The sequence below is a fragment of the Myotis lucifugus genome, unplaced genomic scaffold (genome assembly GCF_000147115.1).
Source record: "Myotis lucifugus unplaced genomic scaffold, Myoluc2.0 scaffold_23, whole genome shotgun sequence".
In the NCBI taxonomy this organism is placed as follows: domain Eukaryota; kingdom Metazoa; phylum Chordata; class Mammalia; order Chiroptera; family Vespertilionidae; genus Myotis; species Myotis lucifugus.
The window spans coordinates 1,259,314-1,279,550 of NW_005871071.1; the positions used below are offsets into that span (position 1 = coordinate 1,259,314).

General features: G+C 46.1%; 1 protein-coding gene across 3 annotated transcripts in view; it reads right to left on the reverse strand.

Moving 5' to 3' along the window:
- Window positions 1-14,553, reverse strand: part of MYZAP (myocardial zonula adherens protein) — a 69,698-nt gene extending 55,145 nt beyond the window's left edge. For 2 of the 3 annotated variants that reach the window (XM_023751605.1, XM_014453397.2), the window contains exons 1-3: window positions 14,514-14,551; window positions 3,704-3,859; window positions 476-568 (exon numbers count right to left, since the gene is read on the reverse strand). In XM_023751605.1, the coding sequence (XP_023607373.1) occupies window positions 476-568; window positions 3,704-3,859; window positions 14,514-14,528 (264 nt within the window). In that variant the 5' untranslated portion in view covers window positions 14,529-14,551. Of the gene's footprint in view, window positions 1-475; window positions 569-3,703; window positions 3,860-14,513 lie in introns of all 3 variants that reach the window. The other variant, XM_014453398.2, reaches the window with a different exon arrangement.
- Between the last annotated feature and the right edge of the window lie 5,684 nt (window positions 14,554-20,237).

The window sequence follows — 20,237 nt, forward strand, 5'->3', positions numbered from 1 at the left end:
TGTATCTATTAATTTTTCACCCTGCTACTTTACAGACTTCTTTTATTGTTTATAGAATTTTTTTTCATTGAATCACTTGGACTTTCTAGGTACATAATCATATAGTTTATAAATAGTGATAGTTTTACACCTACCTATCTAGTTTTTATACCTCTAAATTTATTTATCTTGTTTAATTCCACTGGCTAGGACCTCAGACACAATGATAATTAATATGGTGACAGCTGGCTTCCTTGTCTTCTTCCTGAACTTGGAGGGAATACTTTGATATAAGGAAGAGTATTCTTGCTCCGAACAAAAAAATCCTTTAAACGATAACTTTAATCTGTAATAAAATTCCCTCAGTTCATTTAAAACATGATCCCACTCATAAAGAACATCATAAACTCAAATGCCTTCCGACACTAGCCACTGAGAGGGAGCTCTAGGTTCTGTCACCCCTCCATAGGCCCACGTCACCGAGACATTGACTTACTGACAGCTCCTGGGTGATCTGCCGAATCTTCTGTCTCATTTCATCATAGTCTCCGTACATCCGCTTCCTTACTTTTTCCAAGGTGGCTCTCACCTGCAGCCCACAAAGATGCTGGTTAGAGAGCAAGCTATAACGTTTTCATGTGAGATTTCCCAATCTTTTAAGAAATCCTAATAAGAAAAGGGCCTCCTACCACTACAACAATCTTAAGAACAGGACAATTTGGGAAATTAAGGAATAAGATCACTCCTGATATCTGGTTAGAAACCAAGGGTATTATATTATGTTAATAATAACAACATGTTATGATTATATATAATTATAATCATTAACAAGTATTAATTATACAAATAATAAACCCTGGAGAGAAAATGCTTTGTTGAAATTCACCCATCACCTTCAAACCACAATTCAGGCAAAGTCTGCCCCTTTTCCTATCACACGTTTTTTTTACAAGTAGAAAAATTTTTAAAACTTGTCAGCAAACACACAGATGAGAGGACCAATAAGCAAAAGCAACCTCTAATTTTCCCTAGCTCTGCTCTGACTGCCAATTAAATGTCTGGAATGTAATGCAGGGGAGTATGAGTCCTGGAAAACCCATAAATTTGGAAGTCAGTTCCCCCAATAATCTGGTGCCCCCAGGATGGGCAAAGCACTCAAGGATCTGCAGAGAGAACAGGGAATCTCTGGAGCTTCCACCACAGGAAGGGCTCAAAGGTTAGAGCAACCACAGGCATGCAGGGGACAGCAGAGGGGACTCAATCTTGAAGTTGCTTTTACAGAATTAGCTCGTTTTAAAATCAGACATGTTTATTAGGGGTGACTGGATATTGGTGGAGATTTGGGAGGGCAGTTAAGTAAGATGCCAAGCCTTCCCCAGATGAATTCTAATAATAGTATACTTTCAACAAAATAGAAACAGACTCATAGATACAGAGAATGACTGACAGATGTCAGAGGGGAGGAGGTTTGGGGGCTATGTGGAAAACATGCAGTACACGTTGGTAGTTACAGAATAGTCACGGAGATGCATATTACAGCACAGGGAATACTGTCAATAAGATCATGATAACTATGTATGGGGCTAGGTGGGTACTGGAAGCAGCAGGGGGACCACTCTGTGAGGTACACCATTTTATAACCACTTTGCTATACATGTGAAGCTAATTCAGAATAATATCGAATGTAAACTATAATTGGAAAATAAAAATTAATAATTGCCTACTTTTCTGCCATTAACTACAAACAATTTGGGGAAATGGGGCCAAACTCACTACTTTCCACCGAGGGCAGGCAGAATGTCTCACCCGTGCCCTGAGTGTCTCGCGCTGCCCACCAGTGGGCAGTGGGCGTGATCCTCAGCTGGGTGGCAAACACCCAGGAATCCAGCGAGAGAGGACAAACAATCCCATAGACACGCGTAGGAAGGAGCAGGCCAATGATGGATTTGAAGCCAGCTATCAAAAGGGGACCTGGAGACGACTTTTAAGTTGCAGAGCACAATGGAGGTGGGCACTTCAAGGCAGAGCCACCCCTGTGAGCTGGGCTCATGTCATCCTGGTCCACAGCCAGCCTGCACCTGCTGTCTTTGTCTTGAGTGATTTGCAACTCTCCACCCTGCTGAGAAGATTCACCTCTGAAGCGGTGTCATGTTATCTGGGGCGTTTCAATGAAGGGCCAAGCATTTCCATGAGAAAAATACAGAAGGCTACAAATGTCCAAGCTGCTCCTATACAGGTTTTGACTTCAAGGGTCCCTTCCCAGCTCCATGATCTATGCATGAGCAAACTGAAGCCTAGAGAGGGCTAAAGGTTGGCTGGGCCAAACAGAGAGCTGGACCTTGAACCAAGGCCCATGAGGTACTCCATGGCCCCACAATGCCCTGCTGCTCATGAGCACCTCTAGTCCATGGGTCAATGTTTAGGGGCCATAAATGTCACAGAAGCTCATTTTCTCTCTATGTAATCACTCTAGCTTGGTCAACAAAGGCATTGGTCAATCTACAGAAACCAAAGAACCAAAGAGAAATGGAGATATATAGCAGATAAATAGGTACAAAAATTTTAGAAGGAAATGCTCCAAAATGCTAACAACTGCTCTGGTTGAATGGTGGAACTATGGGTGATTTTGTTTTCTCTTTATTACATTTTTGTCTTTTCCAAATTTTCTAAAACACACACACACACACACACACACACATGAATTCAAAATATTAGAAATGTAATATTAAATTCAAAGAAATGGCATTGATTGGTCTGGATTTAACAATGTCTATTGGGTTGACTTTTCAGCGTCTGTTTCAAACCAACTGATTGGTCTTAACCAGCCACAGTCATGCCATTCCCACACCAGTGATGGATTCGGGAACGGGCATTGACCCAGTCCTGGCCCATGAGACATAAGGAGAAGCCTAATGGAGGCCTTTAAAGAGTGATCAGAGATGAGAGATTCCTTTTCTTCCCCAGACACTGTCATGTTTTCAGGTGACACTATGAGCCCGAGGCTGAAGGAGGAACGAACCAAGGGAAACTCAGAGAAATAGACCAGAGCCTGGAAAATGCCATTCCTGGAGCCACCTACCCCTAGACTAATCCCCACACGAGACAAGTTGCCCTTCTGAGTTGGCTTTTCCGTTACCTGCATCTAAAATCATCCAAATTTATACACTTGTCCAAACTCATTCATTAGGAATGTCCAATAGAACAAGCAAAACCAATTAAGAGCCCCCATATTATACACCAGTGGTTCTCAACCTTCCTAATGCCTTGACCCTTTAATACAGTTCCTCATGTTGTGGTGATCCCCAATTTCATTGTTACAAATTGAACATAATTAAAGCATAGTGATTAATCACAAAAATATGTAATTATATATGTGTTTTCCAATGGTCTTAGGCGACCCCTGTGAAAGGGTCGTTCGACCCCCAAAGGAGTCTCGACCCACAGGTTGAGAACCACTGCTATACACAAAATAAGAAAGTCGCTGGTCTCCTGGGCAGTCCTACTAAGTAACACCCAGAAGCTCATTGTAGACCTCACTGAAGAACTACATCTGTACTCTTAACAGGACCATAAAGATATGTAGAAACATTCCCATCCAAAGTGATAACGCTAAGAATTCTCCCAAAATACGTGTTACATTCACACCAATGCTCCAACTCCACCCTCTTGCATGCTACAGAGAGAGTATAAACCAGAAACAAAAAAAAATCCTTAAGTGACTCACATCTTTGATGTAATTCATCTCTTCTTTCAGCTGATTGGTGGACCACCCGTACACCACCATTTCTTTCTGCTGATTTTGATCTGATCTTCGCACCACACCATAGACAACGCCCTGAGGAAGTTTCCTGGTTGGCTCCCCATTGCTTGGGTCAGGATGCTGGAAAAAGTAGGAAAAGAAAAATGAATAGTGACGCTTTAGGCCGTGTGAAGAAAGCTGTAACAACAGGTCCACTGTATATGGTTATGCGGGCTGTGCCCAGCACTGGTTTGCCAGTCTCTGCTCACCAAGTTTCACTGGGCCTGGGGAGAGCCTGCCTTTACCCTGGAGGAAGAGTGCCTTTCTCTAATTTCTCCAAGGCCTTGTCCATCCACCTAGAAGTGCATCTGCAGGGCCCCATCTTCCCAGAGGAGCCTTTTTCTAATTCCACAAAAGGGCTAGATTTGTGTTGTCCCCAATAACAAGAGCAAGTGTCTGAACTCTGACATTCTTGGTAACGCTGTTTTTCCCTTATACCAGTTCTTCTGTGTGCCTTCAACCTCCTCACTGAATATGTGGCCTCAAGTGCATGGGATTGAGATACCTGGGGGGAAATGTTGGCCCCCTCTGGCAGCCAAATTGTCCTCTGAGGTTTGGTCTGACCCTAGGACCAGCTCTGAGAAAAGGGCACAACCTGTAGGCTGAGTACACACCTGTTGTGACTATTCATACAATATTTCAAAAAAAACAGGCAGAGGGGCGTGACCTCACTGCAAAAGTATCTTCCCACTTTAATTTCTTCAGTTAAAGTTTTGATCAGCTTTGGAATGCAAATACCTTTAGGAAGAAGTAATATGCCCAAGTCCTAACATACCTTTCTAGAATGAAGGCTCAAGAAGCAGGAGAAAAAGAAATTAAGACTTGTGGAGTACATACTATAAGCTAGAACTGTTCCTTAGCACACTTAATCCTCACAGCCACTTAATCCTCACAATCACATAGTGATTGTCTTCTCTACTTTACAGCCGAGAAAACGAAAGTAAAACTAAAGTTCAGAGACACATTAGTTAAGTCACACATCTAGATTCAAACCCAATTCCATCTGCACTAAGTGTATCTCCCCACTCGCAGGCTTTGAAATATGTCAGAAGACAGAGTAGGGGTCTCCCCAATATTGAAAAGAAGGAGCAAGAAAAGAATCAAGACCAGGGACTGAGATTTCACAGACAACCTGGTAGAGCCCCAGCTGTCCTGGGGGCTGACCCTGGTACTTCAGCAATCACAGCGCAGAAGCCTGGGTCCCATCGCGGCCACTCCGCTTTCCCACTCATTTTTAGGTCACCTTTGCATAAATTCTTCCCAGGTAAATATGTTTGACATATCAAACTGTCATTTGCATTTTAAAATCATTCATTTGTGGAAGAATAAGGAGTACTTTATAATCCCATTTAAAATTTAGAAAACTCTAAAAAGATACATGACAAATGATTAATAGTGATGACCTCAAAGGAAGGACAGCAGGTGGGGCAGGGGAGCTAGAGATCAGGATAACTGTCAGTTTTTTACTGTGTACCCTTTCGCATTGTCTGCTGATAATGTGAGCTTTTTAAAAAAGACAACAAAATATTCATTGCTTCCTACCCTTCTGCACATACTTGGGGAGAGATGGGATATGAGGAACTGTGACCCTCTACGTTTGATTCTGGAAAATACTTCCAATTGAATCCCTCACCCTTGTCCCACAGGCATTGATGAACTCTAGAAATTGTCCATCAAGTTGAGGTGAATGGGCTGTTAAATGGGTCTTGGTGGAGTGACAAGCTGGGGTTAGATATCCCTGCTTTATTAAGCATGGAATTAGGAAGAGGAAACGCTCTAATGAAACTCCCCTGTACCAGGAAACAAAAGCATGCTCTTTCAGCCACGGACCCCACCCGGTTCCTGCAAAACAAGCTGATGATGACATAAGGCTTTGGTGAGATGCATTTCTGCAAAGCACACCCTCCACGGGTGGATTAGCATCCAGGAAAACGCTCAGGTGGCTGGACACAGAGGACTCTGCCTTCCTGCCCATGAGGGGAAATGAGGGCCACCGCCACGAGGAACATACCAACAAGGCCAAGGACAACGGGGTCTGCGAAGCACCACTCTAGGGGTCATGGATCTAAAAGTTTTGCACATGGAAAGATATGAAGATCCTTTAAGTAAAAAAATACTAATTTTCATATTCCCATTTCTTGTTTTAAGAATGTGTGCTTGTGTGTATAAAACATCTAGAAAGATGTAATTCAGACCTTTAATGCCAGTTTCCTCAGTAAAACTGGATATCATTTTTTTCTCTTTTATACTCTTTGATTTTGGGGCTAAAAAGGCATTATGTTTGAATTAATAATTTTTATTTTAATTTTCAAAGAACTAAAAATTATTACGAAATCAGGGTGAAAATAAAACTAAAGTTCAGAGAAGTTAAGTCACACATCTAGATTCAAGCCCAGTTCCACCTGCTCTAAGTATATCTCTCCACTTGCAGGCTTTGTTACATGTCAGGGGACAGAGTAAGGGTCTCCCCAACATCAAAAGGAAGGAGCAAGAAAAGAATCAAGACCAGGCCACTGGGAAGGGCCCAGCCCAGGACTCTGTTCAGGAGCAGGCCCACCCGCAGGGGCCACACCACAAGGAGAGGGCTCCTGAGGCCATGTGAGGAGCTACTGAGCTGTGAAGGGAAGGGGAAGGAACGTTTATGAAGAAAGAGAAGGGGAAAACATTTGTTGTCTAGTCATTTTATTATACAATATTTTTTAATACATTTTATTGATTTTTACAGAGAGGAAGGGAGAGTTAGAAACATCGATGAGAGAGAAACATCGATCAGCTGCCTCCTGCACACTCCCTACTGGGGATGTGCCCGCAACCAAGGTACATGCCCTTGACCGGAATCGAACCTGGGACCTTTCAGTCCACAGGCCGACGCTCTATCCACTGAGCCAAACCGGTTAGGGCATTATACAATATTTTTTAATCCTCACAATAACCCTCCTATGTGATTTTAGTGCTTCCAAGGTGGCAGCATTCAAGTGCCTGTCTATGTCTCGTCAAATGTAAGCTCCTTCTTTGACTACAATGCTTTCAACGTAGCCAAGAGTCAGGAGAGGAACTGGAACTCACATCTCCATGTGGCAGCCCAGACCTCAGGGTCCTAGGCCTTTGGGAAGAGGTGGGCCCAGGATGGGGAGGCTCTCCTCCAGCCTCCTATGGTCCATCTCCCCCTCAGCCTCCTCCCCATTCCAGCCTCACTGCCTCCTTTCTGTCCTTTTATCAGCCACCTTCCTTCTTGCCTCAGGGCATTTACACAGGCTATTCGCTCTGTCTGCAGGGCCCTGAAAGGCCTCCCTCAAGGTCATCTTCACTGGTCCTTCCACCTGCTTGGGTCTCTGAGATATCCACAACCATAATGAAGTGACCATTAATATTGTTATATGAGGAAGGCCTGCTCCCCTATCAACTGGAAGCTCCAAGAATTCTAGGGCCCTTTTTGTCTTCTTTTCCACTATAATTCCTGGCATCTAAAACAATGAGTTTCTAAATAAATATTTGCTGAATGAAAAGGAAGGAAGCTTTAGAAGTTGAAAGAGGTTCTGGGAATTACCCAGAGTGTGTGCACAGGGTCCAGCTGAAAGAGACAACCTTGGGTCCTCTTAGATGGCGGAACAGGGAGCTGATGGTTTTGCCCCAATCATAAATTTGATATCCAGTAAAGCTGCAAAGGAGCTGAGAGTGCTATCATTTTTACCAAAACGGGAGAATACAGGAAAAAAAAAAAATGAAAAGAGTGACTTTTGGCACTATATGACTAAATTTTCCTCCCCTTATATCCTTTAAAGTATCTCCCTATAAGATAAATATTAACTTTTTTGGCATGAGAATAACATCTACACTAATAAAAGAGAAACATGCAAATTGGTGTCACTCCACTATGCCCACTAGTCAATCAGATGAGTATGCAAATTAACCCAACAAAGATGGCAGTTAATTTGCATACACAGGCGCTGAGTGAAGACTGAAGACAACATAGAAGGACGCCAAGCGCTGCAGAAGGGAGTGAAGCTGCGGAGAAGCAAGTGGGGCGGCGGAGGCAGGAGGGAAGCAAGCGGGGCGGCGGAGGCGGAGGCGGAGGCGGGAGCGAAGCCCACCTCAGTGGGTTTTCACTCCCTTCTCTGCTTCGCTCTGGCCGCAGGAAGCCCTATTCTTGCAAGAATCTTCCTGCAACAGGCCCCTAGTCCTAAATAATAAAGAGGTGATATGCAAATTGACCATCACTCCAACACACAAGATGGCCAGCAGGGGAGGGCAGATGGGAGGGACTGGGTCTGCAAGGGAGGGCAGTTGGGGGGGGACCAGGCCTGCAGGAGAGGGCAGTCGGGGGCAATCGGGCCAGCAGGGGAGCAGTTAGGCATCAATCAGGCTGACAGGAGAGTGGTTAGGGGGTGATCAGGCTGGCAGGCAGAAGCAGTTAGGGGAAATCAGGCAGGCAGGCAGGCAAGTGGTTGGGAGCCAGCAGTCCTGGATTGTGAGAGGGATGTCCAACTGCCCATTTAGGCCCGATCCCGGTATTAGGAGATAGCCTTTATCTTTCAGAGAAATACACTTAACTAAATATTTATGACATCAGAATACAGGGTGGAGGAAGTAGACGGGGTGTAGACAGGACAGGACTTGCTGGGGCTGGGTGAAGGGTCAATGATTCATTACACACTTTAGTCTCTTCTTATTTGTGTTTGAAATTCTCCATAATTAAGTTTTTTAAAACTTCTTTATAATGATGCTTAGTATTTAAAAAACAAACAAACAAACACTAGGCCTACTAACAGTCTCCAGGGCATGAAACAATACTAGGCAAATTCTCTGAAAACAAAAGCCCTAATAAATGCATGGAATGAAAAGAAAGTTATTGCCAAAAAGGGAAAAGGAAACAACCAATACAAAGGCCATCCCAGAATCCCTAGGTGAAATGCAGCAGAATTAACAACAGGCATAATCATTAAAACATAGACTGTTCCCAGGGATATACTCATAGCTTAAAATTTACTTACAGGCTCATGATATGGCTGTTTTCCCTAAAGATATATTTAGCAACCAGTGCCTTAGAAAGAAGGAGAAACCATAAAAAAGTAACTCAGCCTAATTTCCTGCTATATGGGCTTCAGTGAGGCCAGTGATAGGTGACCATATTTGATCTTACAATGAGATAAGCTCTCTTGAGGCAGAGACAGTATTGACTGTCTTTGCTGCTCTATCCCTGATACTCAGCAAAAATAGATGCTCTAAATACGTTCTGAAGAAAGGAAGACAGTAGAATATTTAGAATCAGGTCTATGCCAGAATATTTGGAGTGTTTGGTCATCTCAGACACTGATCTGTGCAAAGGAAGAAAGTCCTTGGACAAAAAGGGTTTGGGGGGGTGAGGGATAAAGAACAGCAGAAACACAATTTAACATAAATCCAAACTGACAGTGGTAGCCGGCCACAGCCAGCCCCTAGCCCCAAGGGCTAAGAAGGCCAGCTGGTCCTACCTCCAGGCTGCCAATATAACAAAGATGGACCACAGCGTGAATTGAATGACTTGTAAACTAGAAGTTGAGGGACCTCGTCTTCCAGCCAGAGGGCAGCAGCTGACCCAGAGACAGCTGAGTGCTGGGGCACCGGGCATGCTCTCCATCCTCAGGCACAGGGCACTTTCAGGAATGTGGCCTGACCTGTCTGACCTGTGCATCCATCTCGGCAAATTATTGGCCCCTGGTCATTACTTACACTTGACACTGTTTTGCCTTCTTGGGAGGAAAATGAACATGACAGCTGAGCCACAGCCTATCAGAGAAATAGGGAAGGGATGGGCCGCCCAGGCTCCTCAGAGAAATGGAAACCTTTGGCTATTGAGATATTTATTTCTGATGATCTCACAGACTGAACAGAGACCCCTTCCTAAATAAAATCATGCTTGGGGAAAAACAAAACAAAACAAACAAACAAACAAACAAATGACCACTTTGAATGCTTACCTATGAGAAGAAAAAGAAAAACTTCTAGTCACCCAGAAATGCCAAAGAGAGTGTAATTCTAATGATAGTATCCTGATAGGAGGTAACTTCTTAAAGATATTACTTTACAGCTCTGAGCAGACAACAGGTGCTTATGCCTCACAACTCGGGGAGGTAGGGAAGGGGAAAGAAGGACATGGGAGAGAGTGATCAGGAACTTCTTTTCTGGATCCCAATGTTCAGTAGACACCTTAGGTAACCTTCACTGATTAAATATCCTAAACAGACTTTTCCTGATAGGAGAGAGTGTACAAGTTGGCATTCTCATGGCAAAAGGGCCTCGTCACAGAGGCCAGTTGTAACTGCAAATCCTCTATGTGTAAGTTATTTACTTCACTGAGTTTCAGAGTCCTGAACAGTAAAAAGGAGATAATGCCACCAATTTCAGAAGGTTGCTCTAAGGAATTCACAGAGTAACATATATGTAAAACAACCAGCATGCAGCAGGCAGACTAGTAGATACTGACAGATTCTGTTATTGGTAGTGGTGTCTTTACATTTCTGAGGCTCTGCGTTCCTACTCAAGTCTACATGTTTCTCTGGATGCTTCTGTCTGTCTGTCCACCTCCCTTTCCTTGGGTCTTTTTGCTGCTACCATCACAGTCATCAAATTGACTCACCTCTCGACTTGACTTGGGAGAGAATCACAGAGTCTCAGAAGTTAGAAATATGGAAAGAGTTGCAAACCGGTCCCTCCTCAGCATCTGATAGAGCTGTGGGGCCGCGGAGACGCTGCTGGGCATCTCACCCAGCCTGATCTATGGAAGGTACAGCCACTGCACTTGCACTTTTACTGGTGGCACCTCTCTACATATTCACTGGTTCTAGGCGAATGTTTCCATTTGCTGAAAGAGGAAACGGAGGCCGCTAGAGATGTCTTGACTGGCTCAAAGGTTGGTGAGGGAGCCAGGACTAGAACCCGGGCCTCTTCCCATCCTCCCAGGGCCACTCTCTCTGGGAGACACGTAGATCCTGCACTCTATCAGCAGGGCAGCCCTAGCCCCACCCCCACCTGAATCATGACAGCACACTCCCTCACCTGGCAACAGCCCATGATGTTGTGTAAACAGTCACACCAAGACGGGAACTCAGGCTTATTCACCCAGGGCTCTAAAGGAAAGGGGACTATAAAACCCAAGGGCAAGGGTTGCCTCCTTTTCAACATTTTATTAGGCTATGAAAACTCCCGACTTTTCCTACATATACATATATCTGCTCTCCCTCACTCAGAGTCCTCAAAGGTCCAGAGAGAAACAGATTCTTTCAAAACACAGGTCACTAAAGGACACCTACGATGCGGGTATATTAAGAGCTACTGCAAATATTATCTGCTTCAAACTACTTTGTCAATTTGCAAAAGGCTTCACCATCACAGACTCAAAATCAGCAAAGTTCAGATCACATTCTCAAAAATTCAACTGTACGGTTGAGACCCTGATTCAACATGGTAAGGCTGTAATAGTTGGTGTTGTGTCTGTCTCTTACTTCTCTATGTGTAAGAGTATGTGTGTTACCTAAGAATGCACTGCATATAGATTTGGATAGAAATATGGATATGTGCATTCACGAAGTTCTTTGAAAAATCATAGGCATTTAATTTCAAAATTATCTACCACCAATATTAATTTTAATGTTGAACAATTTTATAAAGGTTATATTCCACATTTACCAATTTCTCAACATAAACTGTGTGCCTACAAAATAACCAACATTTCCTCTCCTAAATTATTACTGATTTTTTAAAAATATATTTTATTGATTTTTTACAGAGAGGAAGGGAGAGGGATAGAGAGTTAGAAACATCGATGAGAGAGAAACATCGATCAGCTGCCTCCTGCACACCCCCTACTGGGGATGTGCCCACAACCAAGGTACATGCCCTTGACCGGAATCAAACCTGGGACCCTTCAGTCCCCAGGCCGATGCTCTATCCAGTGAGCCAAACCAGCTAGGGCTATTACTGATTTTTTAATAAGAAAATAAAAGTCCATGGCTAATTCATCTGAGTTGTTAGTACAATTTAAGGTGATTATATTCTACAAAAAAACGTATTATGGGTTGAATTGTGATATACAAATAAATGTATATCAGTGCCTAATCCCAGATACCTCAGAATTTGGCCTTATTTGGAGCTAGGGTCAAGTTAAAATGAGATCATTAGAGTGGGCCTAATCCTGTATGATTGGTGTCCTTATAAAGAGGAGAAAAATGGGATGCAGAGACACACATACACAGGGAAACGCAATGTGAAGACTGGAGGGATGCTGCCACAAGCCAAGGACTGCTGAAAGCCACCAGCAGCTGGAAGCGGCGAGGAAGGATTTATCCCTAGAGCCTTCAGAGAAAGCATGGCCCTGCTGAGTGACCCCTTATCCCAGACTCCCGGCCTCCAAAACCACGAGCCAATAAATCTTTGTTATTTAAGCCACCCAGTCTGTGGTCCTTTGTTATGGCAGCTAACCTAGGAAACGAATACAAAGCCGCATCATCATAAACAACAGCCATTCATTGAGCACAAACTATGAGTAAGGCAGGTGCTAGGCTCTAGGGAGAAACAAAGACACCACCTCATTTCTCTGTGTGTGTAGATATGCATAAGTATATGTTGTGCACAAATTTCGCAGGAATGCGTGTATAGACATGTGGGAGTTCTTAGCAGCAGGTGCCTAGGTGCCAGGTGAGGGGCAGCCTGTGAACCTGTAATTTGAGACAATCAACAAAGCATGGGCAGTCAGGGGAGTTCTCGGGGAAGCAGGCCTGAAGGACAAGGAAGAGGTCGATAAACTGAGAAATGACGGAAGAGACCCCAGGCCTGGGCGAGGGCCTTAGCAAGGGTTCTGGGGAGGAAGTAGATGTCATGGGTTTAGGTAATAAGTGAACCTGTCCAGTGAGGGCAGACCAACCAGGAAATGAAAAAGGAGATAATACTGACTTGGTTTCAGGTGGACTGAGAGGCACTGGCCAGCAGGCTCCGAGTCCTGCTACCCAAACAGGGGTGCCGCACTGGAATCAAACCAAAATACTGGTATTTTGGCATTTGTGTTTTTTTTACAACAAAATATAGTTATTTTATTTAAAAGAAGAGATCTCGTGACCTTTTTCATCTGTCCTTTGTCTTCATTTGCCATTTTATCTGAGAGGGCCTACGCCCGACTGAATTTCTCAGATAGGTTATTTGGGGAAGAAGGTTCCAAAACAACTAAATTTTCCTAGAGAAGAAGGGTCAGGCTCTGAGAGAGAAGGGGTTTGGCTCTGGAGGAAATACAGGGAAGGGTCAGACTCCAGTGAAGGACAGGGACTTGGGTGCTGGCACCAGCCTCCCCCACTCCCCCGCCTCTCTCTCCCCCACAAACCCCCACACACTGTCTTTGTATTCCCCGTAATGCCCTGCCCATTTCCAGGATGACTCCAGCAGAATCCCCTGGAAACAGATGACACCCACATGGCTCTGAGGGAAATACATACGCCGAACAAACCTAAGACAGGACAGCCGTTCTCGCTGTAACTGGGGAACGGGAATGTGAGATGCCCTGGCAGCCTGTGGTCAGGGTCAGCAGTTTCTGAAGGGGTGTACCTGTACTCCATTCAAATTTAAATGAAGCCCACAACTTTATGGGCAAATATTTTCATATAAAACTATGAAATCCAGATTTCGTATTTTAATGCTAAAAATAATGGCAAAACTCTAAAATATCTGTACCCTGTACATAAAAATACCACCACATCGAGAACACTGAGAGCCAGTGAGGCCACCCACAGGGCAGGGCTCAGGAGAGCAGAGCTGGCGGGGTGGTGGGCATCCCCCCAGAGGTGGCTCTGAGCTGTGTAAGGATGAGTTCTCGAGGTAAGGTTGTGCAGGGAGAAGGGGCCAGGCCTGGTGGAATGGGCAGAGGGTTACTCAGATTTATGGAAAAGGACATCATGACATCAAGGCTATGCAGCAGGCACAGCCCAAGAGGGTGGGGGAGATGCAGGCCCGGCAGTTCCAGGAAGGGGACCGGCTCCAGGATGGTCCGAGGGAGAAAAGCAAGAACAAGAATCACTATTCTGGGCGTCGAAGGGAAGCAATCTGGCATCCAGTCACTGCCACTCTACTCGGTTTTATAGGCCAGACAATGAAGTGGGCCCTTGGCCTATATGAGCTCATTTGCTCTTTACAACCAGACGTTATTGCGCCTGCTTGAAAGATGAAGAAACTGAGGAGCAGAGACAGTATTTGAGAGCTCACCTGAGGCCTCAGGGCAGTTAACATCATCTCTAAGAGAAAGAGTAAAAGGAGCAGACAGCCTCCCACATCCACCCCACAGCCCCATGACTCCAGAAAAAGCCGCTGCCTCCGTGGTGCCTGCCCCAGAACCTCCAGCCACACCACCGGGAACCTAGGCAGCATGGACCACGTGCCACACCCATCCGCTGCGAGGAATCCTCTCTGGTGATGTGGGAACAGTGGACAGAAGAACGGCCCCACTGGCAGTGGCATCTACGTGTGGCCGGCCACTCCATGTCATCTCAGGTCCTCAAAGTACACTAAGCATCTTCCGTGGCTGCGGAAAAGGATAAGGCCCAGCCCTGCGCTCAGCCGGCTGCAGCCCTAGCAGGGCCCTGGAAATCCTCCGAGAAGTTTCGCTTCATCAGAAGCCACTTGGGCCATTTACATCTTCCTGCCTCCACATCTCAGCAGGCTGCAGTCCCCAGCCTTTGCACACCACAGACCCCCCAAAAAACCAAAGTCATCTCACCAGAACTCCTGGCATCTTGCAGGTGGGCTACGATGTCCCAGGGAGGGGCTGCCACATGGAAGGCACATCAGAGGAGGTGGCACCCCCAGGCCTCCTCGCCGGTACCTGCCTCTGGCTCCCAGTGACTTCACACCAGGAACCCCACCAGGACTGGTGACGAAATCACCCAGAACAGCCTCACGTTTACCACCAGTGCCTTCAAGTGCTGCCACCACCCAAGGACTTCAGTCCTGGGGACACAGCCAGCCCCACCTCCTCCTCTCTACCCCAGTTCTTCTGCAGTGAGTCACCACTGCATCACAGACGGGCACTCCGGCTGCACACCTGGTCCACCCAGTATGAGCGGCATCATGGCACGTGATCTATGCCTGCGGTTTCTGCCCTGTGCTCCTGGAGTTCTCAGGCAGGAGGGGGCCGGGGAGCAGGGTCAAGGGACATGGGGAGGACTCTGGCCTTCACCATCATCATTTTTGCCTCGATTATATATAAAGGCTCGGGATAACATTTTGATCAGAAGGGAAAAAAAAGAGGGTCCAATTGCTTTAAAACATTTGAAAAGCACTGTTCAAGACAAAGAGGCAAATCAGTACACAACTTGGTTACCAACTCCCACCTGACGGGGGGGGGAAGTGCCTGTTTCTCTGGGAATGCCTGGTTCTTCCTTAGCGGTGACGACGTGCCCTCCAGGGCTTCCCACTGCCCCAGTGTCAGCCCCCGGGAACCCTTCACAAACATCCCCCCAGGCCTGCAGCACGGGTCACTCCAACAGAGCAAGTCCCCCACCTCCTCCACCATGCACAAGGGAACAGCCACCAAGGCCCTGTCCTGTCACTCACTCGTTTGGGACCCTTTTCAAAAAGTGCTTCTTCTGAGCCCAGCCAGTGTGGCTCAGTGGTTGAGCGTTAACCTATGAATGAGGAGGTCATGGTTGGATTCCCAGTCAGGGTACAATCCCCAGTAGCGGGGAGATATATATATACTTTTTTTTAAGTGGTCCTTCTGAGTCCCCACATGCTAAGCTATCCATGTGCCCCTGGCAATAGCCCAGGCCCATTTCTCTTACAAATCTATCAGCTCTAAAAGGGACAGACAGGAAGGGGTCAGAGAGGACAGAAGGGGGACACACACTCCCAGCAACAATAGGGCCCCACTCAGTCCTGGTCACCAACAAGGATCTAGTGGCTAAAGCCAGGCTACCCCTGTTCTCTTTTGGTTACAAGCTTTTAGCCCCAAACCTTTTCTTTGGAGAATGTTCAGAGCTAATTATCCCAATGTGTCTTTTATAGAGTTTTTTTCATCCAGGATCTAATCAAGGTTCACCTATTATATTTGACTAGAGGCCCGGTGCACGAAATTCGTGCACTTGGGCGGGGGGCGGGGGGGGGGGTCCCTCAGCCCAGTCTGCACCTTCTCCAATCTGGGACCCCTCCAGGGATGTCTGACTGCCTAAACGGGCCATTGGACATCCCTCTCACAATCCAGGACTGCTGGCTCCCAACCGCTCGCCTGCCTGCCTGCCTGCCTGCCTGCCTGATTGCCCCTAACCACTTCTGCCTGCCAGCCTAATCACTCCCTAACCGCTCCCCTGCCAGCCTGATCGACGCCTAACTGCTCTCCTGCCGACCCGATTGCCCCTAACTGCCCTCCCCTGCAGGCCATCTTGTGTGTTCGAGTGATGGTCAATTTGCATACTGGTCATGACTAATTAGCATATCCGGTCGTGACTGTGAGGGCATCATGATCATTTTGCATATTACCCTCTTATTAGTATAGATGTTAAGTCTCTTTTATCTCCAACAGATTCTCATCTTTTTTAAAAAATAACATTGAATTTATTAAGAGATTCTGGCCAATTGTTTTGCAGATAGTCCCATGTTTGGCTTTTTCTGTCTCCTTATTACTAGGTTCAGTTAAACAAGGTTGGCATGAATGTTACATAGGTAACACTGAGTACTTTTTACTGGGACCACCTCAGAAGTCACGTAGCATCAGGCCACCCCACTATTGGTTACTAAACTGGATCATATATTGATTGATTTCAGAGAGGCAGAGGGAGAGAGAGATAGAAACATCAATGATGAGAGAGAATCATTGATCAGCTGCCTCCTGCCTCCTACTGGGGATCGAGCCCACAACCTGGGCACGTGCTCTTGACGGGAATCAAACCCAGGACCCTTCAGTCCACAGGCCGACACTCTATCCACTGAGCCAAACTGGCTAGGGCTCTCTGTACTTTTTTAATCAGCAAACAACCTGTGAGGCCATGTGACTACTGTTCCACAATAATCACTCACCTATTAGTTTTTGCATCTATTGATGACTCAACCTAAGAGTTACAAAACAGATTTTCTAAATGTATCAGCTGATGTTCTATAAAGAATAACATCAGAGAAATATCTCTCCTCTCTCTCTCCCCCTCTCTCTCTCTCTCTCTGTCTGTCTCTATTTCTCTCCCCCCCCCCCACTTATTACGATACACTCATGAAGATTGTTTTTTATCATTCAATGTGTCATAACCCATTACTGTCATTCTATTTGGTGCTCAAATGTTCCACATTTGCCAGTGAGAGCCCTTTCACACCAGCTTCTGGGTCCTTTGCTATGACCCCATTCGCCTTTGAGTGCTTCCCTTGCTTTCTAGCAGGTGATGTCCCAGGCTCACCTTGTACTCTCCCTGCTCCAGCCTGGAACCAGCTATTTTACAGGATCCTTCCAGCGGGACTCATCCTCTCTTTTCCAGCAGATAAGCAACTTCACATTCTCTCACCTTGCTCTAGTCATAACCTCATTTTCTTTCCTCCCTACCTCCTTTCCCGGCCATTCATCATTTGCATGAGCACAGATGGCTCTTTGTCCTTGGCAGCAGGTGGGGAGAAGAAGGGTGTAAGAGAGGGGAAGGAGAGACAAAGACCTACAGTAAATTTTTTTATAGGTAACCACACAACTGGTTGTTTCCAAAGCACGGCTTGTATTCTGAGATGGTATTGTCTTATGATTTCATGTATAACATCTATATTATATCATAGTTTACTGTTTTATTTTACACTTATATAAAATGCATGCAGAAGAAAACCTACTACCCACACCCTGGTATTCCTGTCCCCTTCTCTTGCTTAATTTGTCTCCATCAGCACTTATTACCTTCTAAACTATAAACGGTGCTTCATTTTTAAATTTTTGTTATTCTCCCAATAGAACTTATATTAAGTTCTGTGAATGATGGACTTTTTTGTTTACTGCTTTGTCCATTACTACACTCACAGTGTCTAGAACAGTGCCTGGAATACAGTAGGTACCCTATACCTGTTTGTGAATGAGAAAAATGACTTGCCCAGGACCACAGGCCTCGAGGTGAGCAGGATCTGCCATGTACCTCTAAGCCTCTGCTCCAGTCACCCCCACCCCAAGCAGTCTGTTACCCCCTTCCCGTGTTCCCAGAGCCCTTCTTACACTTCCGGATGCTGACACGAAGTATCCCATCATCACTGTTTACTTACACGTCTGTCTCGCTTGAAACACTGCAAGTTTCTCTGAGGGAAGGACAAGGTCAGACTTATCTCCATGGCCCAGCACTGAGCACAGCAGCTGGCACAGAAATGCCTGCCCCTCCGACCTGCAGCCAAGTGCCCTTGCCCTTGCCCTTGCCCTTGCCCCACACCCCAGAGCCTGCTGGGCTTCTCTCAGGCAGCCTCTCCGCAGCGTGCACCGGCTCCAGCTCCAGCTGCACAGAAAGGCCAGGCCCCACCAGCAGCTCACAATGGGCCCTTTGACTCTACGGGGCTGCGCTCTCTCAGGAAAAACACGTTCCTGCCACAGCACCTGTCACTAAAGCCAACACAGAGCCAGTGTTCATCAGGAAGCAAGGGCAGGGGCGGGGGCAGGCAGAGCCAGCAGTCAGAGCGGTCTGGCACCTGGAGGACAGACGGGGTGCAAGGTGGAGAGCCCTCCATTCAGCAGGGCTGCTGACACTCGGCTCTGAGTAGCCTAGAGAGATGACGGGAGGGGAAGGGCCCAACATAAAAGAGTGTAAAGAGCACTTGTCAAAGCTTTGCCTCAGAAATGCCTTACTTGCTCTTTTCTTTCAACCTTCTTCTCACTTTCCTCAGCAACGGGACTCTCTGGAGGTACGGTCAGCCGCAGTCTGCAGACATTTGCCTGGGAGAGAGAGAGGAGAGGCCAGTTGTGAACCTGCGTTTGGGGTAGAAAGAGCTGGGCGATCTTGTGCTTCTCAGAGCCTACACCCCTACTCTGCAATGTGGGTGATCGTTCCAACCACACAGGGGACTGAGGCAAGACCAGCCTTCGCCTGCCCGTCGCCGACACTCACCACACTGCTGCTCAGAGCAGGGAAACCACTGAGTGATTTCCTAGTGTTCCAACAGTTTTTTTAACAGCAAATAGTATATATAGAATAACCTTATTTCACATGCATAGTCCAGAATACAGCTAGAGGGATAGAGGCCAAAATACACACAGTGACGACTGGGGTACGAGGTTGCTTTCTATTTGACAATATATTGAATTTTTACAATAAACATGTACGTTTAATCACAAAGTTTTTTTAAGTTTATACAATCATGTTCATAGCTTCGTCATTCACAATAGCAACACAAATGTCCATTGATGGATGAGGGATAAATAAAATGTAGTATGTACAGAGGAAGGAATGCTATGCAGCCTTAAAAAGGAAGAAAATTCTGACACATGCTACAACATGGGTAAACTTGAGGATATTATGCTGGGCGAAATAAGCCAATAATACAAATTCATAGAGACAGAAAGCAGAACGGTGATACAGATATAGATCCTATAATAACCCTCTGATTACCCGCCTAAAGGACTTAAGAATGTTCACGTATCCAGACCACCTGACATCCATTATGCCAGAAGCTGAAGAGAGAAGAATGAGCACTTATTATGTAATGGATATGAAGTTTCCATTTGAGAAGAAAAAAAAAATTCTGGAGACAGATGGTGGTGGTGTTTGCAAAACAATGAGAATATACTAATGACACATGTTGTCTATTTTACCCTTATGTCACAGGCTGGTCCCGCTGTGACATTTCCCAGGGAGAAATGATCCAGCCATTTAAAAAGCCCAAGGAGCCTGGCCAGCATGGCTCAGTGGTTGAGCATCGACCTATGAACCAGGAGGTCACATTTCGATTCCTGGTCAGGGCACATGCCCGGGTTGGGGGCTTGATCCTCAGTAGGGGGCATGCTGGAGGCAGCCGATCAATGATTCTCTCTCATCACTGATGTTTCTCGCTCTCTCTCTCTCTCTCTCTCTCCCCCTTCCTCTCTGAAATCAATAGAAATATATTGGGGGGGGGGGGGAGCCCAAGGAGGGTTCCAGCAGCACCCAGAGTACCCAGCCCACAGCCGCACAGGCTCAGCTTATAGGAGTGCTGCTTGGCCCTGTTATGGATTGACTTGTGTCTCCCTAAAATTCAAATGTTGAAGTCCTAACACTAGCACCTCAGGAAGTGACCTTATTTGAAAACAGGGTCCTTACAGATGTATTACGTTAAAATGAGGCCTTTAGGGTGGGCCCCAATCCACAATGCCTGATGTCCTTATGGAAAGGGGAAGTGTGGAGACAGACAGGCATGCTGGGAGGACACCATGTAAACGTGCTGAGGAGAGGAGCCTGGGACAGAGCCCGACCGACACCTTGGTTTTAGACTTCTAGCCCCAGAACTGTGGGACAAGACATGTCTGTTA